The sequence below is a fragment of the Gossypium raimondii genome, chromosome 8 (assembly GCF_025698545.1).
Source record: "Gossypium raimondii isolate GPD5lz chromosome 8, ASM2569854v1, whole genome shotgun sequence".
NCBI lineage: Eukaryota > Viridiplantae > Streptophyta > Magnoliopsida > Malvales > Malvaceae > Gossypium > Gossypium raimondii.
Window position 1 is genome coordinate 28,932,082 of NC_068572.1, and position 26,932 is coordinate 28,959,013.

General features: G+C 36.3%; 1 protein-coding gene across 2 annotated transcripts in view; it reads left to right on the plus strand.

Annotated features, from left to right (window-relative positions):
- The first annotated feature begins 6,322 nt into the window (after positions 1-6,322).
- LOC105791164 (tripeptidyl-peptidase 2) overlaps positions 6,323-26,932 on the plus strand; it is a 31,032-nt gene continuing 10,422 nt past the window's right edge. The window contains exons 1-24 of one of the 2 annotated variants that reach the window (XR_001132807.2): positions 6,323-6,917; positions 7,002-7,080; positions 7,189-7,262; positions 7,724-7,833; positions 7,951-8,031; positions 8,546-8,632; positions 8,715-8,857; positions 9,140-9,290; positions 9,384-9,506; positions 9,833-9,916; positions 10,025-10,212; positions 10,336-10,510; positions 10,635-10,756; positions 10,839-10,918; positions 11,445-11,503; positions 12,008-12,162; positions 12,413-12,591; positions 12,716-12,828; positions 12,896-13,066; positions 18,752-18,880; positions 19,027-19,127; positions 19,220-19,337; positions 19,594-19,673; positions 20,033-20,105. Coding sequence is in view for 1 of the 2 variants with exons in the window: in XM_012619113.2 (XP_012474567.1) it covers positions 6,509-6,917; positions 7,002-7,080; positions 7,189-7,262; positions 7,724-7,833; positions 7,951-8,031; positions 8,546-8,632; positions 8,715-8,857; positions 9,140-9,290; positions 9,384-9,506; positions 9,833-9,916; positions 10,025-10,212; positions 10,336-10,510; positions 10,635-10,756; positions 10,839-10,918; positions 11,445-11,503; positions 12,008-12,162; positions 12,413-12,591; positions 12,716-12,828; positions 12,896-13,066; positions 18,752-18,880; positions 19,027-19,127; positions 19,220-19,337; positions 19,594-19,673; positions 20,033-20,105 (3,084 nt within the window). In the remaining variant the exon portion in view is untranslated. The remainder of the gene's footprint in view (positions 6,918-7,001; positions 7,081-7,188; positions 7,263-7,723; positions 7,834-7,950; positions 8,032-8,545; positions 8,633-8,714; positions 8,858-9,139; positions 9,291-9,383; positions 9,507-9,832; positions 9,917-10,024; positions 10,213-10,335; positions 10,511-10,634; positions 10,757-10,838; positions 10,919-11,444; positions 11,504-12,007; positions 12,163-12,412; positions 12,592-12,715; positions 12,829-12,895; positions 13,067-18,751; positions 18,881-19,026; positions 19,128-19,219; positions 19,338-19,593; positions 19,674-20,032; positions 20,106-26,932) is intronic. The other variant, XM_012619113.2, reaches the window with a different exon arrangement.

The following is a 26,932-nucleotide window of genomic DNA, read 5'->3' on the forward strand; positions in this document are numbered from 1 at the left end:
GGCCTGGCGACACAGTTGTGCAATCTCATTTTGAATACTCACATGGTTTGGGACACGACCTGCGACACGGTCGTGTGACCTTATTTTGATTTGTAAACAAGCAGGCATACGGGCTACGACACAGTCATGTGACCCATACTTCGAATGGTACATGGTTTGGCCACACAGCCATGTTTTGAGCCACACAACCATGTGACCCCTGTTTCCAGAATTTTTAAATTTTTCCATATTTTTTATTTGATTCAAATTGGTCCCTGATTGTTCCCAAACTATTTTTAAGGCCCCGTAAGCTCAGTTTAAGGTTCGTAAATGTAATTATACTATGAATGATATGTCATTTGAATTTTTGGTATTTAAATTAAAATTTGAAAGGTTTTATGTTATCATTTGTTTCGTTTTGTGTTGTACTACTTCGAAACCCTAATCTGGTGACAGGGGCAGGTTAAGGGTATTACAAGACATCTCCCTAGTTGGACTTGATAGATGACATATTAGTCTTTCAATCGGTTTGCTTATTTCTAATTAGACTAAGGACATGTTTAGGTTCGTCTACTAGTACAAGTTGTCTTTCTGTATTACAATTTGACCACGTAATACCGCTTAGTATTAGTTAAACATTTAGACAACCGATGAGCAACATTTGCTTCCATTTTTCTTTGCCTACAAAAACCATGTAAGGACAATTATACAAAGTATATTAATGTAATCAATGAATTTGTTTTATTAACCAATTTGTTTGAAAAAATTACAAGTGTATATTGAAGAATATACTACACTTAGGGCACTAGATCCAACAATTATTGCCTCCCATAGGGGCTGTAATCATCCCAGCTAGTTGTTGAAGTACCATCCGCATCTGACACGAACAATTCTTTGGGCCACCTATAGTTATTATTAAACATGATTCTCAATCAAATATCAACAAAACAAGATTAAGAACACTGTTAAAATAGGGATAAAATGTAGTATCTATAACTTTGACTTTTGTCGATTATCTCTCTAAATAATGCAATGGGAAAAAAAGTAGTTCAATCAAATGTCGATTCCCCAGCAATGGTGCCAACAACTTGATTGCCTTTTTTCTCTCTCTTCGTCCTCTTCGAACGAAAAGAGAGAAAGGTATGAATCAATATTCGGGGATTAAAATTAAATATAAAAATCACGACTTTATTGCAAGTATGACAGGTCAATTGTAATATTTGTAGTGTTACAATAGAAGACTGAAGTATTCCAAGGATCTAACCAAAGAGAATTGTGGATTGAACAATTTTTAAATAATGTGCGTGTAAAATAATAAGTCTAATTAACTAATTGCAAAAGAATTATATTACGAAAAATCATAAAATCAAGAGAGATTAACCTAATTTACTATCTAGCTAACAAGGACTAAATTGTAAAACATGTAAAGTTACAAAATTAACAATTAAATAACAAAAGATGGTTGGTTGATCTTGATGTGGTCACTAATCCTCGAATTAGGGATTCATTTAACTTAAACTCCCAAAATTGCTCCATTTCACCTCTCTATTTCAATTTTACCAAGTTAGACAAATTGATTTGGATTATCTTTCAATCATATCGGTTAACTTAGGACTAATGAATTGGTGCCCAAAAAGATCTCCTCTCAATCTCACTTTCCTATATGTTCCCTTAGGGTCATCAATCCTAAGTTTTTAGGTTCATTCAAATTAGTCTAATTTATTACGATTTGGTCTCTCATCCAAAAATCAACTCACCACATCTCCATCAACCAACCCCTTAAAGGTTTAGCTACTCATACTGGAAATAAAACTCATGAACATGGGAATGAAAAACATGGAAGTCATTAAAGAAAGCTTGAGAAAAATATAAAAGTTGGGATTTTTATGCAAGAAAAATTAAAAGACATGTAAAGGGAAGCATTCAACAAGAAAATCTAAAACAATAAATATAAAAGGAACAAACTTTAACAAGTGCAATGAAAAAGAAATTGAAATACATTAAACTAAATCTGAAAATGTCTTACAACCAAGGTACAGAGACTAAAAGTGTAAACAACTCTAAGCTATAATGGTAACTAACTTAACTAACACTAAGAAAAACTAAAACAAGAAGAAAAGTTGTATAGAAATGTTAAATCTATAGTTAAGGAAATGAAAATAAGAAACCCTAAAAGAAGAGAAAGAAAAGCTAACAGAAAACCTAAACTAAGCTAATGTGGTTTTTTTCTCTTTCAGCCAAATTTTGGCTGATATAGCAACTATTCTGACCCAATTCTTGTGCCCAAAATACCTTTGAATGGGACTTCAATGATTAGTGTTTCGGGTGAATAAAGACTACCATTTTGTCCATTTTTACCCTCTCACAATATCGTTATCACGATTTGGTATCATGATACTAAGGAAAATGATATCGTGACACCTCAGATAGTTTCAAACTTGGAGGACTCTTGGCAAGTGGATATCATGATACTCAAAGTGGATATCGCGATACCACTAAAGGGTGGTCTTCAGTCTTGGGGTTGTTGGAGGTATCGCGATTCCAAGATTTGAATCTTGCCTTCCGTTTGTGTCGTTATTGCTCAATTTTAGCCTCCAACATGTCCCTACATCACTCAACCATAAGTTAGGGCCCCCAATGACACTATTGGTCAATTTGAATCTCAAAATGAGTAAAAACAAGGCATTTACACTTATTAACTTAAAACCTAAAACTTAAGAAAAACTACGAAGAAGATACTATATTACTTAAGAATAAACTCCTTAAGTGTATCGTGAAAGCCTAATTTGCCATATCAACTTAAGGTAGATCACAAGACTAGGCTACCATGCTACAGAGCAATGCTAGCTTTGGTTGTTGCAACGAGTCCTACTCATTATGTTGCATCATGATGAAGAACTCCTTGACGTCATAAAGTGAACATTTTATTTTGAAATTCTTACAGTTTAGTTCTATTTCGATCTCGGGTTAGTTTTAGAGTTTTCGTAAACTCGGATGAGACCCAAAAACTGTAATATTTTGTATGGTATACATGACTGAGATAAATTTAATCATTTAATAGTACAAATTGAATTTAGTTTATCATAGTTACTTCGGTAACGAATGTTACACCTTGTAACTCAGATCCAACGATCAGGTCGAGTATCGGGGTGTTACATCTATGCAAGGTGCATCAATCCTAATTATATTTTTACCCTCAACAAAGTGATCGGTTCTATAATTATCATCATCAGCAATGTTTCTTGATTCCCCAAACATTTTCAATTAAAAAATAAAGAAATTTTTAATTGACATCCAAATATCGACTCATATTTGACTCAACTTTGGCATGTACCTATAAACTCATATTTAAGCTTGATTTAGTTCAAAAATAAGCTAAACCTATAGCTCTAATACCAATAAATATAACACTGCATACCGAACCTATCGTCGGGTCTGAGTTACGGGATGCCACATATTTTGCTAAAGCAACTACGATAAACTATAATCAAATTCCATCATTATACACTTAGATAAGAGAATCACATGTTTGAAATATGATATATAATCATTTTTGGGTCATATACGAGCTTACAAAAGCTCAATGCCATCTCGAAGTTGAACGATGACTAAACTACAACATTTTCAAAACATCCTAGGTTGGTGTTGCAACTTCTAGGGTTCGGTGTCGCGACTTTAAAGATACTGAGCAAACATCCCAACTTGAGGACCAAATTATAAAGTTTTCAAAATATTATAGGGTCAATGTCGCAACAAATAGGGTCAGTGGCGCACATTCAGGGTGTATAGTCGCGACATCCTTGATAGCCCATTAACTCTCAATTTCATACATTCCCAAACTAACATATGTCAACAATAGATGGCCTTAATTAACCATCCAACACAAACAAGATACTCAATTTACAATTACCAAACTAATAGTACCATTTTCATGCATGATCAAAACCATTTCCATATATTCACAACTCATTTACAACAATTTGACCATTTCCAACTTAAGTCTAGATAATCCTAGGTACATGTCATTTGACCAAAATAAAAAAGAGCTATACAAATTTAATTGAGTTGAAAACTTTGATCTGGATACTAACTTCACTTCCTAGGCTTCGAGAAATACCTATACCTGTGCACAGAATAAAAAAATCGTACGCTAAGCGATAAAACTCAGTGGTATTTTCATGATTTAAGATATTATAGCATAACATTAACAATTTAGCATAATGCAACAGAAGTCATTATATCATGTACATATGAGCATTCTTATAGCAATGGCAAACAAATCTACTCAACATTTATCATTTTTAACCAATTCAATTCATTTGCCACTTTCCTTTCAATAAGCCATTTAACATTCATATTCAATCATGAATTCAACATGTATACATACATGTAATTAACATTAAGTCATTCGAATTTCATAATCAATCTATACCATTTACCTTTTAACTTACCATTCAATCCTTTTCTAGAGTCTATCAACTCATTAGTATTCGTTTCGTCCCCTAGGGCTTGTTTTCAATTGATTTGCACAATAAATTACATGCTTTCTTTATCACAATTCACATATGAACATATTTGATTCGATAACATCATATAATTTCATTTCGGTATCATTTATCAAGCTTACAATTTATAACCCCTACTAACCTAACTCGGAATCGAACAGATACATAGATCGTCCAACCAACACACCAACTAGCACCAAAGTGTATCATCGAATAAACCGAAGTGGGGAAACTAGCACATATAATGCATACTGGAGCATGAAGCACATCCTAGCGCATCTAAAAGGGCTAGTTGTTCTTACAACTCTTTAAGAGATAAAATTGGGTTATTAAGTTTATCCACTAGAGTAGTCACATTCAAGGTAATACTTCTATTACATTTATCTCTGTCTTTTCAATCTTCTTTTATATTAATCTCAAATGTTTTTAGGGAGCCTATCAGCTCATAACACATATTGTGCTAATATTCTTGACTTCTTCAATAGTTTTGAATTTGATAACAAACTTTTTAGGGAGTGATTGTAGTATCTTGTGGGCTAATTTCTTGTCAGGATATTCCTCATCAAGAGTAGAAGCTCATTAGTTATGTGATAAAGTTTAACATAAAATTTAGAAGTGCTCTCATTATTAAACATTTATAAAGATTCAAACTTGGTGGTAAGCATTTGAAGCTTTGATAGCTTGACTTTAAAAGTTCCCTCATAGATGGTTTCAAGGGTATTCCACGCTTTACATGCTAAGATACACTTTAGATCCTTTTTGAATTTTTATGGATTTACCTCATTGGAAATACTATTCAATGCTTTGAATTTAAATTCACTATTTTATCTTCTTTAAAGGTCTAAGTAGCTTTAGGCTTTAGGGTTTATAACCATCTTTTAGTATATAGAGGCTCATATCTAGTTCGAATTAATCTTCATGCTTTCTCATCGAGTTATTTGATGAAAACCCTAATTTGAGCTTTTTAATATGCATAACTGGAACCATCCAATAATGGTGGATGTAAATTAAAACAAGCTTTTGAGCATAGTAAGTCTCGTGTTGAACTTCCTTCATTCCCGCCATTACACAACTACCAAATGCAGATCTTTAGATGGGATGCTCTGATTTTGATGGAAAATTCGAGTTGGGTAGTGAGATGTGGTAAGTTGTGTGGGCACAAACTTTAGAACACCAACTAATAAAGGCAAAGATAATGGAAGAACAAAAGACCAAAATTTAATGCAATTCAAACTTAACTTGCGTAAATGAGCCTTGCTTAGAAACGACTCTACTATACTCTCTAATATACAATAAATCATTTAAGCCTAATCTCCTTGAAATATGTTGCAACTTACATGTGTACAAATAAGTGAATTCACTCCTCAATCACGTTGCCTACTAAAAGTAGTAAGTAAATCGCTCAAAGGCGAGTAAAAAAGCACATTAAAGTTCGGCTCAAAATGAATAGAACTATACACTCGATTAATACCATGAATCCCACATATTAGCTACATATAAGCTATAAAAGCTAGAAAATGAGATCCGTTGCGCTAAAGAAATAAATTAACTATAGACTTTTTATCGTCCAATGATCACCTTTTACCATTACCAACAAGTAAATAATCTATATATACTTGAGATAAATAAGGTGATAAAAGCATTATCAACCAAATATACCAATGATTCAAACTTGTATCACTTATATGATGTATTTAAATATTCTCAAACTCACGATGGTAAGGATGTCAATTGGCAACCTATTGAATCTAACGATCATTTTCACATGCACTGGAAATTTAGAGTTAGATGTCGTTTACTTACTTTAGAATAGAAGGACAAAATAGGTAACTTAATTACATCTCAGCTCCCGCGCCACCCAAACCACATCCAATCATCAAAGCCCACCTACAAATACAAACTAATCTTATCCCCCTATACAGGAGGCGCGCTATTCCATAACGGCTTTCCTCCGCCGCAACACCCACCGCAATTCCCAAAACACCCTCTCATCCCCAGTCCCGTGAAACACCTGTAAACTTAGAATGCAAACCTCGATATTTAATGTTCTGACCTGGGCCAAACCCCCGGTGACATTATTAGCTCCACCATTTCACACTTTCCCTTCTCTACTAATCATTGCACCCAGAAGAAAGCTTAAATATAATAATAATTTCAAGGGAAGAACCAAAAAGGAGGGGAATTTTCATCGAAGCCGAAGCGGGAGTCGCGGTGGTATATGTAGAGCCATGCCTTGTTCTTCAATAGTGACTACTGATAATACTTGTGCTGATGTTGGTGGCGGGGGTGAAGAGAATGGGCGTTTTCGCAAATTTAAACTTAATCATTCCACATTCTTAGCCTCTCTGATGCCGAAGAAGGAGATTGGCGCCGATCGCTTCATTGAAGCTCATCCTTTTTACGACGGTCGCGGTGCCCTCATTGCGATCTTTGGTACTTTTTTGACATTGTTATTTAAATGGGGGGGGGGGCAATATTTTGAAATTTTTCATTTAATTAAACTTTTTTTTTTCAAAGATTCTGGTGTTGATCCGGCTGCCGCTGGTTTGCAACTAACTTCAGATGGGAAGCCAAAGATCTTAGATGTTATTGACTGGTACTTACTCCTTAGCCTGCCGCACTATCTGACCGCTAAATTGGTTCTTTTCATTTTTTATTATTTTCTCAAGTTACTTGAGAAGTATTTGTTTATTTATTTTTGTAGTACTGGGAGTGGAGATGTTGATACCTCAAATGTGGTGAAGGCTGATGGAGACGGCCGAATTCGCGGGGCTTCTGGTTGTATTATTGCGCTTCTTTTTATTTTTCATTTTTCATGGTCATAGGATTTCGAATTCCTAAGTTCCTTGCCTTAAATGGTAGAAACATTGTGGGGTTTTTTCTTGTTCCTCAAGGCTTCTTCGATGTTGCCTTGAACTGGTAGCTAAAACTTTACCTGCATTAAATGATAAGTAATTGGCTATTTCTGTAATATGGTTTCGACTGATTAATTGTCTCCATTTTCGTGTAGTTCTTGGACATTTCCGTTCTTTCTGTAACTTTCACTTTGTTAAGAAAATGTATGAATCTTCAAATGTATGGGGAATAGTATTTAACTTCTTGATAATGTTCTGTGTTGTTCTTTTTTGGCCCTCCTATATTTTCCATGTAGAACCATCAGCATCAGCATCTATTTTAATTCTGAGTTGACTTCTATTTTCTAATCCCATCTTCTATATTTTGTTAAAAATAAATTATAGGGGCTTCACTGGTTGTCAGTTCTTCATGGAAAAACCCTTCTGGCGAGTGGCATGTAGGCTATAAATTGGTTTATGAGCTCTTTACAGACTCTTTAACTTCACGTCTAAAGGTAAGAAATATTTTCTGTTTAATCCATTAAGAAATTTCAACTTTTGATATTGGCCCCTGTTAAAGGAACCGAAGGCTAACTATTTTATGGTCATTCACTTTATTATTAACAATGCAGAAAGAAAGGAAGAAAAAATGGGATGAAAAAAACCAGGAGGAGATTGCAAAGGCTGTAATGCATCTTGACAAGTTCGAGCAGGTTGTTGAAAATTCTATTTGGTGACCTTTTATTGTATGATCATAGGCATAGATTTTCACAGTAAAATTTCGTTAATAAACATAGTATAATTGTTAATTATTAATATATCTTTTGCATTTATTTGTGCATCCATTATATGAAAGTAAAACTTGTTCTTCAATTTTATTTATGCATTGCAGTCTGACCGTGTTGTGTGTATACTACTGTTCCTTTAGCTAACAACAAAAAGATTACACGCTTGTATACTCTTGTCATTCTTTTTGGTGACAAGTGGCATGCATTTTAGCCTTCGTTTAATGTGCTTAGTGCTTTCCTTATGCATATGCTTCAAAATATGACGTTTTTTCCATGATAAAGAAAATTCTATTGGGACAAACAGAAAAGCCCCACGCTTTTTTATGGTTTCTGTGTTACTGATAGCATTCTAGCTGCTGTTAGTCTGATAAGATCATACTTGTGCAGCATTCATTTTATTGATATTTCTGTGTATAATATGTTATATGTTCATTTATAGAAACATACGAAAGTGGAGGATCCAAAATTGAAAAGGGTTCGCGGTGATCTCCAGAATAGAATAGACATCTTAAGAAATCAGGCTGATGTAAGTGCTAAGGATTTTATCGAATTACCTTTTTTAATCTAAGTTTTTATTACTCTAAGCTTTCTACTTGTTCATGTGTTAGACCTATGATGACAAAGGACCTGTTATAGATGCTGTTGTATGGCATGATGGAGAAGTATGCAGGGTTGCTCTTGATACACAGAGTCTTGAGGATGATACTAAATCTGGGAAACTGGCTGATTTTGTGCCCTTAACTAATTACAGGTCTGCATGTTTGGCATTTATATTATCACCCTGTTAACTAATCTTTCTTGGACATATATACAAAGGCAACAAAATGGTTTATTAATGACGGAAGAATGTTATTATTAATGCAGTACCACAGTAAATTTGGTTTTGGATGTTTGACATGTGACATTCTATTTGAATATTGTTTCGTATTGTTAAGAACTTCTCATAACAATAATTTTCGTCATTGATTTTCTGCTCTGAGTTTATGTAACAAATGTCCTGGAATTGTTAGCTAACTCTGCCGAATCCTTGCAGGATTGAACGAAAATATGGCATTTTTAGCAAATTAGATGCTTGTACATTTGTTGTTAATGTGTATGATGAGGGAAATATCCTAAGTATTGTTACAGATAGCTCTCCTCATGGTACTCATGTTGCTGGTATTGCTGCTGCTTTCCACCCACAGGTATTGCTATTTAAGCTTAATTAATCAGTTTGTGGCATTTTCCTTTTTGAAGTTGGAATAAAATTTGTCTCTGATTTGCATCATGGCTGACAGGAGCCCTTGTTAAATGGTGTTGCACCTGGAGCACAGTTAATTTCATGTAAAATTGGAGACTCGCGTTTGGGTTCGATGGAGACAGGAACTGGCTTGACACGGGCACTAATAGCTGCTGTGGAGGTGGGTCAATGTGCATTTTTTCTCCGATGATTATTAACTTCTGTGTTGCTGTCATCCTTAGGTATTTATCATCTCGTGTGCTTGCGTAAATATCACCTTCTTACACATATCCAGATCATGTTCATTATAAACTCAGAACAGATGCATTTATCTTTTTGATGTATTTATCCATTTAGTGTCAATGGGTAACTAGCATGTTGTCTCAGGTACTGCAAATGATACCAGGTTGTCATTTTGTATATCAGTGTATCATATCTTTGGACTTCAATATGTTGCATTTTCATAATATAACCATATGGCTTTTCTACCTCCTTTTCCTTTGACAGCATAAATGTGATCTGATCAACATGAGCTATGGAGAACCTACATTATTACCAGACTATGGACGCTTTGTCGATCTTGTTAATGAAGTAACAATTCTGGACCTTTCCCTATAGGCATAAATCTATTATGTAGGTTGCCTCCTTAATTTTCATATCTCTAATATGCTAAGAGTGTCGACTTTGGGTTTAATTTAGGTGGTGAATGAACACCGCCTGATATTTGTGAGTAGTGCTGGTAATAGTGGGCCAGCATTGAGCACTGTTGGTGCTCCGGGTGGTACCTCTTCAAGCATCATAGGAGTCGGTGCTTATGTCTCTCCTGCAATGGCTGCTGGTGCTCATTCTGTAGTTGAACCTCCAGCTGAAGGGCTTGAGTACACTTGGTAAGTTCTAATTTTCAGTGTTTGGCCTTGAAACATGATGTACCAGGCTACCAGCCTTCCACTTGTAGATCACTGTCCTTGTTTGCATCCAACTCATTGAAAGATTGGTCACAATGGATGCAGGTCCAGCCGAGGACCTACAGCTGATGGAGACCTTGGAGTCTGTATAAGTGCTCCTGGAGGGGCTGTTGCCCCTGTTCCTACTTGGACTCTCCAAGGGAGAATGCTCATGAATGGAACATCAATGGCCTCTCCATCTGCTTGTGGGGGAATTGCATTGCTTATTAGTGCCATGAAGGTCTTCCTATGAATTTTTCAAAATTTTTTAGTTTTTGATTGTTCCTTTCCCCTCTCATTTTGCCTTCACATGTTGGTGCTATTCTGTGTGCATCTAAAGGTAGATAATTTAATGTTGCCTGCAGGCAGAGGGAATTACTGTAAGCCCATACAGTGTAAGGAAAGCTCTTGAGAATACATCTATTCCTGTAGGTGGTTTGCCAGAAGATAAACTAACCACTGGACAAGGGCTTATGCAAGTTGACAAGTAAGAAATCTGCCCCTATCCTTGGCTTCTTTTTTATATTTATTTCATATTTGAATCTCATCTTGACCCTTATGTCTGGCAGAGCATATGAATATATACAGAAGTCTCAAGATTTTCCATGTGTTTGGTATCAAATTAAGATCAATCAATCTGGAAAATCAAGTAAGTTTAGGTTGATATGCAGAAAAATACTATTCAGTGTGTTTGGTATCAAATAAAGGTCAATTGATCTAGAAAATCAAGTTTAGATTGATAGGCAGACAAGTACCATCCAGTTTTCCAAGTGTTTGGTAGTATTAACTTATGCCCAACAAACTTGTGTATGTTTATTGAAGATTAATGGAAAGCCTCAAGCCATTTAGAAAACAAATTAAAAAAAAAAAAAAAAAGAAGAAGAAGAAAAAGAAGAAGATAATATCTACATGGTTCTAGGGGTGCAACTTGGGTTGGGTAAATCTGAGAGCCAACCTAGCCTGAGTACTATGGATTGGGTTGGCTGGAAAAAATTTCAGCACCGGTCAGACCGTATTGTTCTTCACAGATCAACCACGGGTTGGTTAGGTCAGGGATTGTATCATGGGTTGCTGACCCAGCGTCCTAGCCCTCATTTAAAAAAATCTATATGCTTTTCATTGATTACCACATTAGGCATTGAAACTTAACTGTTCATAATCTATTTCACTTGCAGCACCTACATCACGAGGTATCTACCTAAGAGAGTCTACCGCTTGCCAACATTCTACTGAGGTGCACTTTTATTACTTATAAATTTTAATTCATTAAAACAGTATTTTTTTTGGGTTCTTTGCTTTTCATTTATTACTAACTTATGAGATTTCTTGCGAGAAATTCTATCAAGTGGATTTATTACCAACTTATGAGATTACTTGCATGAAATTCTATCTAGTGTTCATTTTCATAAAGTAATATATATATTACTTTCCTCACACACTGTTCATTTCAGATTCAAAATAAAGAAACTGTTTTGAAGATTACTATTTTCATGGCTATTTTCCTCGTAACTGTTTAAAACGGTATATTTTTTAGTTCTTTGCTTTCCATTTATTACTAACTTATAAGATTACTTGCATGAAATTCAATCAAGATTTCATTTTAAAAAGTAATATATATTACTTCCCACACTGTTCATTTAGATTCAAAATAAAGAAAGTTTTAAATATTTTCCCCTTTCACTTCATGTTTTCAGCTTATCCATGAGTTTTACAACTGCTAAAGTTTTATGTTAAATAGTGGGCAGTGCAAATTGAACCAAAGTTTCACGAAGGTGCAAGTAAATTAGACGAATTGGTTCCCTTTGAGGAGTGTATTGAGCTACATTCTAGCGATAATGCAGTTTTGAGAGTTCCTGAGTATCTTCTCCTTACACATAATGGGCGCTCCTTCAAGTTAGTTAACACTGCTGCAATATTCATACGAAAGTGCTTAATTTAATAATTATGCTTTTTGGTTATAAATTCCTTTTTCTTATTTTATTTTCTCTCTTTTATGTTAACCTCTATTTACTAAAATTTATCATTTCCAACCTTTTTTTCACTTGTAAAGTAGTTGAATCGAACTTTCTATATTTTCCAAATTAAGCTTGTGATCCTAGAAGATTATGTGTTTGATAGGGGAATTATTTTCTCACCTTTTCAGCATAATTGTTGATCCTATGAATCTTCGTGATGGTCTTCATTATTATGAAGTCTATGGAATTGACTGCAAAGCCCCATGGCGTGGTCCTCTTTTCAGAATCCCGATTACTATAACAAAGCCAAAGGTTGTAATGAATCGGCCACCACTAGTTTCATTCTCAAGAATGTCATTCCTTCCAGGTCTGTTTGGCAGAGAATGCAATCTCATTTATGTTTTCTGCACCCTTTGTGCATTCTAGAATCTTTCAATGTTACGATTTTTCCATGATTTGATTCACCTTTTGTGATTGTCTTGTTTAAATAGGCCACATAGAACGAAGGTATATAGAGGTGCCACTTGGTGCTAGTTGGGTTGAGGCAACAATACGGACATCTGGGTTTGATACTACGAGACGATTTTTTATCGACACCATCCAGGTATAGCATGCAGTGAGAACCAATACTAGAATTGACCTAAGCCTTGCTTGATGTGTGTAACATGCAGATTTGTCCACTAAGAAGGCCTATCAAGTTGGAGAGAGTCATAACATTTTCATCCCCCACAGCCAAAAGCTTCGCCTTTAGTGTCGTAGGTGGTCAAACAATGGAACTAGCAATAGCTCAGTTCTGGTCAAGTGGCATGGGAAGTCATGAGACAACCATTGTAGATTTTGAGGTTAATTTCTGTCATAATATTTGGAAACTTTATTCAATTTATAATTTTCCAGCCATGATATACTTTGATTAATTTTTTTTATCAATGCTGTTTTAATTTCTTGTTTAGTGAATATTTGTTGCTCTAAAACATTTTTTGTGGCAAGATGACCGTTCATGCAAAGTTGGCAAACACTTCAACTTTGGTGAACTAAAAATGTGAACAAGATTTAAAGAGATTGCTTGCAAGTCAAGTTAAACAAAATATATTTTCTTTCTAGAAGATTTAGTATTTATTAGTTTAAAAAATCTTTATTATTTCTTTCCATATTTAGGAGTTTTTTTGTTATTTGTATAAAAATACCCCTGTTACATTATTCAAAATATATGAGTGAAAAACAATAAAAACCTTACCAGACAATTTTGTTGCTAAATTTCTCGTTTTTTCTCTGCAATTCTTTCTTAGTATGAAATTCCAACAATTGGTATTAGAGCTATCTTCTTACAGGTCATTACTGTTCTTTCTGAGTTATACATGGCTTCCGCAAGTTTCTCACCACCTTCACCATTTGTTTTCAATAGAGAAAACTATAATATATGGGTTGTCCAGATAAAGACCTACCTACAAGCTTATGACTTGTGGGAGGTTGTAAATACTAATGTCGAGCTAGCACCATTGAGGGACAACGCTACAGTCGCTCAAATTAAACATCATAGTGACGAGCGAGCTAAAAAATACAATTCAATGTCTTGTATACAAAATGACGTCTCGGATGTCATATTTACACGTATTATGGCTTGTGATGTGAGACTCCAAAAAAAGCTTGGGATAAGCTAAAGGAGGAGTTTCAAGGTTCTGATAAGACTAGATGACAACTTATTAATCTCAGAAGAGATTTTAAGAATTTGAAGATGAAAGGGGCTGAAACAGTGAAGCAGTACACTGATAGGATTATGGTGGTTGTAAATAACATCAGGGTTCTTAGGGAAGAGTTCGTTGATAGTAGGGTTATTGAAAAGGTCATAACAGCACTTCTTGAGAATTATGAAACTAAGATTTCCTCACTCGAAGACTCAAGGGATCTTTCGGCGATCTCTCAATTGATAAATGCCCTGTATGCTCAAGAACAAAGAAGAGCATCAAGGCATAAGGAGCACGCAGAAGAAGTTTTACGAGCCCCGAGTGTTAAAGATGTGAACCCCTAGAAACATAAGGGAAAGAAATGTTGGTCAGAGAGGAAGGAAAAGTCAATGCAAGATGGTGAAAAGAATAAATATTCACTATGCTCGCATTGTAAGAAAAACACTCACCCTAAGAAATATTGCTGGTACAAACCAAATATTAAGTGCAGATCATGCAAGCAGTTAGGCCACACAGAGAAGGTATGCAAGAACAAAGGGTGAACCCTTCAACAAAATGAGTAGGCTCAGGCATTTGAGGAAGATCGCATTTCGGAGGAGCAAGTGTTCGCAGCCACAAGTTCTATATCAAAGGAAAAAGTCGTGAGAGGTTGGTTGATCGATAGTGGATGCACCAACCATATGACCTCAAATGAAAGCATCTTCTGAAAGATTGATCGGAGTTGCGATCTTAAAGTGAGGATTGATAATGGTGAACTCTTAAAAGCTAAGGGTAAGGGTGAAGTTGTGATTAATTCGTCATCAGGTACTAAAGTAATTTTTGATGTTCTCTTTGTACCTGTGATAGATCAGAATCTTCTTACCATTGGTCAACTACTTGAGGAAAACTACATTCATTATGGCTGCATAATATTTGATTTATTGGGACATGAAGTTGTAACAGTTTTAATGAAACATAAAATTTTTATGTTAGATTGGAATTTGGCGAACTCAAGGGCCTATACCAGTATGGTTGATGATGCGAACCTTTGGCACAAAAGACTGGGACATGTGAACTATGAGTCTACTAGTCGAATGTGCGAAGCAGGTTTAGTTAAAGAAACAATAAGTGTAGAGAAGCAAAGTGGCAAGTGCGAAGTTTGTCAACTTGGAAAGCAAAACGAGGTTACCATTCCCAGCGAACAAAGCTTGACGAGCTTAAGAAAAGCTACAATTGGTGCACTCTAACGTGTGCGAACCCATGAAAACACCCTCATTGAATGGATGTAGATATTTTGTCTTGTTCATTGACAACTATACCAGGTTTTGTTGGGTACATTTTTTGAAATAGAAATCTAATGTAGCTGATGTGTTTTGAAAGTTTAAAGTACAGGTTGAAAACCAGACAGATTGCAAACTGAAGAAAGTTAGGTCTGATAATGGAATTGAGTACTCTTCAGATAAATTCCAAAGTTATTATGAAGAAGCAAGAATCCATCACCAGCTCACAAGCAACTACACTCCACAACAGAATGGAGTGTGTGAGAGAAAGAACAGGACAGTAATGGACATGGCGAGGTGCCTATTGTTTGAAAAGAAAGCTGTCAAAAGAATTTTGGGTTGAGGCAGTGAACACATCAATCTATTTGCTGAACAGATTACCAACCAAGGTTGTAGAAAGAAAAACTCCATTCGAAATTTGGCTTGGAAACAAACCTTTTGTTTCTCACTTTAAAGTTTTTGAATGTCTGTTTTGTTCATGTTCCACAAGTGAAAAGGAGCAAGTTAGAAAGGAAGTCGCAGTCAGGTATCTTTCCTAGACAGCAACAATAGGAAGGGTTATAGAATTTATGATCCTTCCTCCAAGAAAATTTTGGCGAGCAAGAATGTGTTCGATGAAAGTAAAACATGGAATTGGGATGCTACTAAGGCTGAGCAAAGGTTGGTCGAACTATGTTTGCAAAACCACTATTATGATGGTGAGCTGAGGTCACAGTCTAGCGATGAGCTAATTGAAGTAGACTTCAACAACACTCCAATAAGAGGCACGTGATCCATTGATGAGATCTATCAGAAGCTGACATAGCACTATTTGAACCTACGAGCTTTGAAAAGGCTAAAACTATAGAAGGATGGGAAGAAGCCATGCGAGAGGAAATGAGCATGATTCATAAGAACCAAACTTTGGAGCTCATTGACAAACCATTGCACAAAAAGGTCATTGGCGTCAAGTGAGTGTTCAAAATCATATTAAATGTTGATGGTTGGTTTAACAAGCTGAAGGCGAGGTTGGTTGTGAAAGGTTTCAGTCAACAGTATGGCATTGATTACTGGGTGACTTTTGCATCAATAGCAAGGCTGGACACAATCAGATTATTATTGACCTTAACAGTATTGGCCTTTCTGAATGACTATTTGCAAGAAAAAATCTATGTAAAGCAATCTCTTGGGTTCGCAGTTAAAGGAAAAGAGGAAAAGGTATATAGGCTTAAAAAAGCCTTATATGGTTTGAAACAAGCTCTACAAGCTTGGTACGTAAGGATAGATGAGCACTTCGCGAGCTTACGATTTGAAAAGGGTCTTAGCGAGCCTACCTTATATGTGAAGAAAACTGACGAACTCACTTCGCTAATTGTTTTGCTATATGTAGATGATCTACTTGCGATTGGAAGCAGCGAAGTCTTCGTAAAGGAGTTTAAACAACAAATGAAGAACATGTTTGAAATGTCAGATCTTAGGGAAATGAGATATTTCATTGGGATGGAAGTTCGACAAGTTGAAGAAGGAATTTTCATAAGTCAACAGGGTTTTGTATTGAAGAGTTTGAAGAGGTTCTGCATGGCCAAGTGTAAACCAATCAGCACGCCTATTCACTTGGAGAAAAACTCTGTAGTAGTGAAAACTTTCATAAAGTTGATGAAAAGAACTATCGAAGTCTTGTAGGTTGTTTGTTGTACTTAACAACAACACGACTAGATATTATGTTCGCAGTTGGCTTGTTGTCAAGATTTATGCACTGCTGAGGTACTTCTCATTTCAAAGCGGCGAAGAGGGTGTTGAGATACGTCAAAGGAACAATTGATTTTGGTGTTTGGTTCACAATGTTGAACACGGCAATGGCGAACTCCTTATAACTTATTGGGTACATTGATAGTGACTGGGCTAGATCAGTGGATGATATGCAAAGTATCTTCGGATATTTCTTCTCACTAGGATCTGGGGTACTCTCTTAGAGTTCTAAGAAGCAATCAACAGTTGCTCAATCCACAGCCAAGGCTGAGTATGTAGCTGCAGCAACAGCAGTTAATCAAGCAATTTGGTTGAGAACAATTTTATTTGATTTGAATCATGTGCAGGTTGAAGCAACTCAAATTTTTTGCGACAACCAGTTTATCATAGTAATTGCAAAAAACCTAACATTTCATGGAAAGACAAAGCATTTTAAAATCAAGTATTATTTTTTAAGAGAAGTCGAACAGAGTAAAGAAGTGACTCTGGTCCATTGCAGTATTGAGGATCAACTTGCAGACATCCTGACCAAACCACTTGAAAGGTCTAGGTTTGAAGAGTTGAGGGATAAAATTGGTGTTAGCAGCATGAAGGTCAAGGAGGAGTGTTGCGAGATGACCGTTCATGCAAAGTTGGCGAACACTTCAACTTTGGTGAACTAGAAATATGAACAGAATTTAAAGAGATCGCTTACAAGTTAAGTTAAACAAAATATATTTTCTTTTTAGAAGATTTAGTATTTATTAGTACAATATATTTAACATTTATTAGTATAAATTTTTCTGTTATTTCTTTCCATATTTAGGAGTTTTTTTTGTTATAAATACCCCTGTTACATTGGTCAAAATATATGAGTGAAAAACAATAAAAACCTTAACAGACAATTTTGTTGCTGAATTTCTTGTTTCTTCTCTGCAATTCTTTCTTTCTTAGTATCGAAATTCCAACAATTTTGTTGAAATGACACATGGATGATCTGCTTTTGTTTTTCAATTTTATTGATTTTCTGTTTCTTCTGCTAGCCTCTCTTCCCATCCCGAGGGTATGCCTATGTCAAGGAGATTTTATCTTTAATAAGTTTTGTGTTTATCTTTGACTTTTGGTAACATTACCAAGCATGTATTTGTTAGGGTTAAATACACATTTGCCTTGTATAGTGTATCTTTTTTTTCTTTTAAGTTTGATACCTAGTGAATAAAAAATTCACAATTAAGTAAGTGAACTTCACTTCCACTACATGTTTTTGGCTAACACCAATAGACGATGGACAGATCTAGTAAAAAGCACAATAAAGTCTTTATGCGTGGCAAAAAAAAATCCATGATGCAATTTTGAAATACAAATTTTTAAATTTCAGAATCTTTTTGGATTTTTTTTTTATTTTGGAATTCAAAAGAGGAAAATAAGAAAAATAAAGAGAGAGAGGGTATTAGAGAGAGAGAATGGGGAAGAGAGCCAGTGGAGGGGCTGACAGCTGGGTTGATCTGCCTCAGACCATGACTGTTAATGGCTGCAGTGGCATAAGACTCACAAATTAGGCTTTACTTGACAGCTGGCCTTTTTTGATTTATCAAACGTGCCAAATCATAAGTCGTAACAGAGTTAGCTTATGGTGGTAATTTGACTTATGAAAGACAAGTTCCTGACTGAGAAGTCTTATTCTCTAGGTACCAGATTGAGAAAAGCAGTATAGCATGGGCCAAGAATGTGTATTCTACCTTATTTGTTATATATTTCCGGTTGCGTGTTTTTTGGATTGTGGTTACTCAATGAAACAGATTGGGAATACTGTTTTTAAGTCTAATTAGAACTCTTTCTTGCATTTAATAACCTGACATGTGGATTATAAATCATTTAGATTGTCTTTCATGGAATTGGAGTAAACAGAACTGAAGTAGTCCTTGATGGAAGTGAAGCACCCATCAGAATTGAGGCTGAAGCACTATTGGCATCAGAAAAACTTGCCCCTACCGCTGTTTTAAACAAGGTAAAGCAGGCTATTATAGTCTAATGTGGGCTATGTATGATTTCTCTTTTCTTTAGGTTACTTGTGACTTTTTCCCGCTGATGTGCTTGCTCATATTTAGTAACTCATCTTTCTTCTAATTCTGATTCTTTATGTTAAATATGCAGATAAGAGTTCCCTACCGACCTATTGAGGCAAAACTTTGTACTCTTCCATCCAATCGTGACAAATTACCATCAGGGAAACAAATACTAGCATTAACATTAACGTGTGTTTGTTTTCAGCTGCTTATAAGTCTTATATATGGAATAATTTGTTTTAATGCTTATATGTGTCTCCCTTTTCTTTTTGCTTCTATAGCTACAAGTTTAAGTTGGAAGATGGAGCAGAAGTGAAACCTCATATTCCGTTGCTCAACAATCGTATATATGACACTAAATTTGAGTCCCAATTTTTCATGATTTCTGACACAAACAAGGTACATTTTTCTTGCTACTTTAATCACTTAGGAAATAATCCATATAAAAAAGACTGGTTCTGGTGAATTAGCTTTGAACTAAAACAATTATGCTTTATTTCATGTGAAGTAGAACCCATATTTTACATGTGTAGTGCTTTAGACATTGATCAAAATACGAATTCTACCATAAATTGATTTTTAATGAGCTTCTACTTTATTTTTGTGCCACAATTCTGCTGACTTACCAAAATTGCTTCACTCTCATCAATTATAGCGTGTCTATGCAATGGGTGATTGTTATCCAAAATCTTCAAAACTTATAAAGGGCGAATACACTCTGCAACTGTATTTAAGGTACACCCAAATAAGCTTTTTACTAAACATTCCATGTTTTCTAGGCTTACTTTTGCTATCTGAATGAGAAATTTTGGATGCCGGTGGGATTCTCTCCTCCCTATCCCCAAACTACAACTCATCCACAGGTCCTTTGTTGTTGTTTTATCTAATTAAAGAAGTTCCTGAATAGCATGACTTATCTTGTATCTTAGAGTTCTCCTTTCTTAAGTTCCATAATTCTCTTGTTTATTGAGGTAAAGGAAATATGTTTTCTCGTAGGATAGTTGTAAAACAAGAAAATTCATTCTATCAATCTTTTCTAGTAAGGCACTTCAATCCTAGTTTACTTTCACTTACTGTGACCTATCATGATTCAGGCATGACAATGTACAATACTTGGAAAAAATGAAGCAATTAGTTCTATTTCTGGAAAGGAATATGGAGGAAAAGGTATATTATGCATTTGTTTTGATATTTATGTTAAAAATAGCTCTTATATTTGAAGCACTTAGTAACGCTGCTTATAAATTATGAAAGGATTTGGCATTTTGATATTAGAGAGGGGCATACTAATAGATGTACCTCAAATTGTTTTAAGTTGGTGACACTATCTTTAGTTATTGTCATTGCGAAAAATAAAAAAGAATTGTATTCAATATCTTAATCAAAATGTTACAAGTCTATTTGAATATATACATGGAATCCTAGAATTAATTAACATAAGAATCCTTGAAAAATAGGGATTAAATTGATTCAGTCTACAACAAAAAGACAAAATAGCAGGGGCTATAACTACAGAAATAATTTTAAATTTCCATTGACCTTAACCAATCCCATAAAATATTCCCACAAAATTATGTACTCTGACACTCCCCCTCCAGTTGGTAATTGGATGCCTTCCATTCCCAATTTGCCGACAAGTTCTTGAAACACATTGCTTGGTAGACCTTTTGTGAGCATATTTGCCAAGTAATTCTTAGATGAGACAAAAGGAGTGCCAATCAGTCCGCTATCCAATTTTTCTTTAATAAAATGTCTATCCACCTCAATATGCTTTGTTTTATCATGTTGCATCGGGTTGTGAGCACTACTTATTGCTGATTTGTTATCACAATATAACTTCATAGGTTTCTTCCACTATTTTTATGTCATCAAGAATAATCTTCAGGCACAATAGCTTACAAACTCCCAGAGCCATGTTTCTAAGCTCAGATTCTGTGCCAGGCCTTGTTATTACATTTTGCTTTTTGCTTCTCCATGTCACCAAGTTTCCACTCAATAAATTACAATACCCAAATGTTGATCTGCTGTCTATAGATGAACCTGCATAGTTAGCATCCGTATAGGCTTCCTATGTTAGATCTCCATCCCATTTGAACAATATTCATCAGTCAATTGTTCCCTTGACATATTGTAATATTCCTTTTGCAGCTTTCTACTGACTTTCCTTATGATAATGCATAAATTGACTGACAACACTTACAACAAAGGCAATATTGGGTCTAGTGTGGGAAAGACATCAATTTCCCAACATAAATCATGATTAAATTCAATTGGAGTTGTCATTGGCTTGCTCCATAGTTACCCATCTCCTAGAGCATATCATAAATGTATTTTTGTTGTGAAATGAATATTTCTTGTTCAAAATGTGCTACCTTAATACCCGAGAAGTACTTCAAATGTCAAATTCTTTGAGCAAACACTCCTTCAATTCTTTCTTTCCAGTTTCATCTTCTCTTGAAACAATAATGTCATCAACATAGACTAATAAGATTGTTAATTTTCTAGAGCCAGAATGCTTGATAAATCATGTAGATCTCCTTGGCTCTACTTGTAGCTTAACTCCTTCATTACTTTTGCAAATCTACCCAACCACACTCTTAGAGACTATTTAAGTTTATAAAGAGCCTTTCAGTTTACATACTTTCCAACTTATAGATTGAAACCCCATGGAACCTCCATATAAATTTCTTTTTCAAGATCATCATAGAAAAACACATTTTTAACATCAAATTATTGTACTCTATCTAAGCATTGCCGCTAAAGACAACACCTTTATCATGTTCATTCTTTATACAGGAGCAAACATCTCCATGTAGTCAATGGCATATGTCTGTGTATACTCCACCACTAATCTTGCCTTGAATCTCTTAATGGACCCATTAGATCTATATTTAATTGTAAATACCCATCTACATCCTACTAGCTTTGTTCCCTTAGGTAATTCTACCATCTCCCATTTTATTCTTCTCAAGTGCCTTCATTTCTACTTTCATGGCCTCCTCCCACTTGTTTCCTAATGCTACAAACAAGTTTTTAAGGATGAGAACTAAATGGAGCGTACTCAAAAAAACTTTATGATTGGGAAAAATTTTGGTAGGAAAGGAGAGAATATAAAGGATGTTTAGTACAAGTGTGAGTCCCTTTCCAAAGGGCTATGGGCAAGTCAAGATCATTTCTTAATAAAAAAGATTTGTATTCAGAATCTTAATAAAAAAGTTACAAGTTTATTGAATATATGCATGGAATCCTAGAACAAATTTACATAATAATTCCTGAAAAATAGGGATTGAAATTGATATTGTTTACAACAAAAAGAAAAAATATCAAGAGCTCTAATTATGAAAATAAATTTAAATTGTCATTGACCTTAACCAATCCCATAAACTATTTCCAAAGTCTAATGGTCATCTTCTATCTTTAGTTATTGTCATCTTCCATGGTTGTTTGGAAAAGGTTTATGAGTGTTAGAAACAAAATTAGCAGTGGAAAAAGAAGTTTTGATGAAGAAATTTTAGGTTTTTCTCATATCTCCCTTGTGGAGGATTACAATACTTTTATACGCACACAAAAAGGAAGAAAAAGGCAACTAAATAATTTACAATCCTTAATTATCAACTATCAAAATAATCCTTAAAATACTACTGTACAATTAGTCAACACTTCCCCTCAAGTTGGTGCATAGATATTACATATGCCCAACTTGCAGAACAAATTATGATAAATTTTGTTGTTTAGTCCTTTAGTGAAGATATATGCTAATTGATTGATAGATGTCACATGGATTAGTTTTAAAGCTCCAGTAGTTAATTGTTCTTTGACAAATAGTCAATCCATTTCAATGTGTTTTGTTCGATCATGTTGAACTGAATTATGAGAAATATTGATGGCCACTTTATTGTCACAATACAAAGATAATTTGCTTTCTTATGATAATTTTAGTTCCTTCAATAATCTTTGTAACCACAGAAGCTCACAAACTCCCTGAGTCATGGCTCTATATTCTGCCTCTGCACTTAATCTAGCAACCGCACTTTGTTTCTTGCTCCTCCAATTTCAATGCCCAGATGCAGGCCACCTATCATCCAGAGAACCTACCCAATATGCTTCTGTAAAGGCTTCTATCTAAAGATGATCATGTTTCAAGAAATGAAGACATTTTCTTGGTGCGGAAAAACAGCGTGCATGTGAGACTCTGATACGGGAGAGAAAACGAATAGAGAAAAGAGAGAGAGAGAGGTCGAAGAAGAGAGCAAAAAAGAGAAATCTGTTGAATAATTCCTTGAATGATGCTCCCCATGCAAAACATGCAGGTTTTAAAGAAATTACAATGAAAGAAATGACGTGGACAAAAATCTGTTATAACTAAACGCTCCGTATCACTTAATCTTAAACTCCCCGTTTTGACTTAGCTTAGAAAATTCCTCTGCTAACATTTCAGCTCGCAACAGTACTTCCTTCCTCGAAAACAGCCTTGTCCTCAAGGCTGAAAATTTGGAAATTTAGCTTGTATCACTGTGAAAGCTTCCCATGTCGTATCCTCCGGAAATGAGTTGGCCCACTCCACTAAAACTTCCGTTACTGCCTGACTGCCTTTCTTAACTATCCTCCTGTCGATAATTCGGACTGGTTCTTTAGGTAAAGCCCCATGATCATCCACCAATGGCAAGTGAGCTTGGGTTGGACTCGTTCCCACATGCCTTTTCAGTTGAGAAACATGAAATGTAGGGTGAATCCGAGAGTGTGGAGGGAGTTGTAAAGTATACGCCACTTCCCCCACTCTCTTAATCACAGGGAAAGAGCCATAGTGCTTTGGGGACAACTTCTGGTTGATAACCTTCCGAATTGTCTGTTGTCTATATGGCTGCAGGCGTAAGTAAACAATGTCACCCACCTGAAAACTCCTTTCCGATCGGTGCTTATCTGTCATATGCTTAATGCGAGATTGAGCCTTCTTGAGACAAAATTGTAGTAGTTTTCGAGCGGCTTCCCTAGCTTGTAAACTACACTCCATGACATCCACAAGGGAAGCACCCGCCAAATAAGGCATGTGTGTGGGTGGAGGCTGTCCATACAAGGCCTCATATGGTGTGAGTTGAATTGCAGAATGATAGGAAGAGTTGTACCACCACTCTGCGAGAGGCAGCCGCGTGAACCAGTGTGTAGGTGTTTCTCCAGTCATGCACTTCAAATAGTTCTCCAAACAACGGTTAAGGATTTCAGTCTGTCCATCCGTTTGCGGGTGATAGGCTATTGATAACAACAGTTTAGTACCCGATTTCCTAAATAACTCCTGCCAAAAACCACTAACGAAAATTCTGTCCCTATCTGATATTATGGAATCAGGCATGCCATGCAACTTGTAAATCTGTGTCAGAAATTCCTTGGCCACGTCTCTAGTAGTGAATGGATGACTCAAAGCTAGGAAATGACCGTATTTGGTCAGGTGATCAACCACTACCAAGATGACAGTCTTCCGATTGAATGCAGGTAGACCTTCAATAAAGTCCATACTGATTATGGACCAAGCCCTGTTAGGTATTGGAAGAGGCTGGAGAAGGCCAGAAGAAGCTACTGATTCACCTTTGCATCTCTGGCAAATTTCACATTCGCGGATCCACCTCTTAACGTCCGTAATAAGACCCTTCCAATAAAGCTGACTCGACAACCGCTTCCTAGTAACGTGCACCCCCGAATGACCCCTCATGGCACTGGCATGGAAGTGAAGAAACAGCTCCCGACGCAGTTGAGAAACCTTCCTCACCACAATCTTCCCTTTTCTGTACAGAAAACGACCATCCCATGAATACTTTTGATCATTATTTCGAGTCTGCAAAACACTCTGAATAATTTTCTGTAGACGGTCATCCAATGTGTAAGATCGTTGTACTTGCTCTAAAAGTCCCGAAATCGCCGAACTAGTTGATAACTGAAAGTACTGATAGTGGTCAAACTGTGGATGTCGAGAGAGGGCATCAGCGACCTTATTATTGCTTCCTTTTCTGTAGGACACTTCGAAATCATAGCCCAGCATTTTCGCGACCCAATGCTACTGGAAAGGAGTAACGGCCATTTGCTCAGATAGAAAACGCAAGCTCTGATGATCTGTCCGGATCTTGAAATGCCGTCCCACCAAATAAGGATGCCACTTCCACACCGCCAGTAGAACTGCCATCATTTCCTTCTCGTAAATCGACAACGCTTGGTGGCGTACCCCAAGGGCTTTACTGAAGAAAGCAATGGGTCAACCCTGTTGCTGTAGGACTGCTCCAACACCCACCCCACTAGCATCCGTGTCTACCACAAATTCAAGCTGAAAATTTGGTAGTGCCAAAACAGGTGCTGAGCTCATAGCTTCCTTGAGTGCTAGAAAAGCTTCAGTTGATTTGTCAGACCAATCCCACCCATTCTTTCTTAACAATTCAGTCAACGGTCGGGCAATCACCCCATAATTCTTGATAAACCGTCTATAGTACCCTGTGAGGCAAAGAAAACTGCGCAGTTCTTTTACTGATCGAGGAACAAGCTACGCAGAAATACAGTCAATTTTTGAACTGTCCATAGACACTGTACCCTCCTGCAAAATGTGTCCCAAATATTGGACATGAGAAGAACCAAAACAACATTTGGCCTTGTTAGCATACAACTGCTGCTACCTGAGAATTAGCAAAATCGCCTTCAAGTGTTGCAAGTGTTCAGACCACGAACTTGAATAAACGAGTATGTCATAAAAAAAAACCAACACAAATTTTCGTAACAAAGCCTTAAAAACTGAGTTCATAAGGGCCTAGAAGCTTGATGGTGCATTAGTGAGGCCAAAGGGCATCACTAAGAATTCATAGTGTCCCTCATGTGTGCGGAATGCAGTCTTATGTACATTAGATTCCCACATACGAATTTGATGGTAACTTGATCTTAAATCCAATTTAGAAAACAACTTGGCTCCACCTAGTTCATCCAGTAGCTCTTCGATCACTGGGATAGGGAATTTGTCCTTGATCGTCTGCTGGTTCAGTTGTCTATAATCCACACATAATCACCAACTCCCATCTTTTTTCTTAACCATGACAATAGGGGAGGCAAACGAGCTTGTGCTATCGCGAATAACTCCAGCTTGCAGCATCTCTTGGATGAGTTTCTCCATTTCATTCTTTTGAAACGCTGGATATCTATAAGGTCGAATTTTGATTACAGCTACCTCATCCCGTAATGGAATCTTATGGTCATGCAGCCTGCGAGGTGGTAAACCCTTTGGGATCTGGAATATATCATCGAACTCCCTCAACAGCTCTTGAAGCTGGTTCGCATGGCTCTTGTCCTCCATGGTGGAGAGTGTCATTTGTTCAGGAGAGCTCAAAATAGCTGAGAAAAGTCCCATTGGTTGCCCCATAGTTGCGAAACATCGCGGATGTGAGCCCTTATTACCAACTGCTAAGGACCCAGGCACAATATCCTGCAGAACACAAGATTCCCCTGCTAACTGAAACTGCATGGTTAATGAACTGAAATTCCAAATAATGTCTCCAAGAGTCAAAAGCCACTGCACACCTAATATCATATCACATCCCTTTAAAGATAACACCATAAAGTCAGTAGAAAACTTATGGTTTTGCACCTCCTACGTAACCCCTTTACATAGCCCGCGAGTAAACAGGCTACTACCATTCGCTATAGATACTCGCAGCTGCTCTTGTTGCACCATTGGCAGAGACAATCGATTGACCAGTTTCAAGTCAACAAAATTATGTGTGCTCCCGGAATCGATCAAGATGATAGCCACATTGGTCCCCACTGTGGCAGCCATTCGCATGGTATTGTGTCCTTGCAACCCCGTCAAGGTGTTCAAGGAAATCGTTGGTGATCGAGTCCCTTACTCCTCAATTTCACTTGCTTCTAACTTGTCAGAGCATTCTTGAAAATCCTCATTCTCACCATCGGAGTGAGGTTCCAACAGAACTTGATACAATTGGGATTTCATGCATTTATGTCCAGCATGA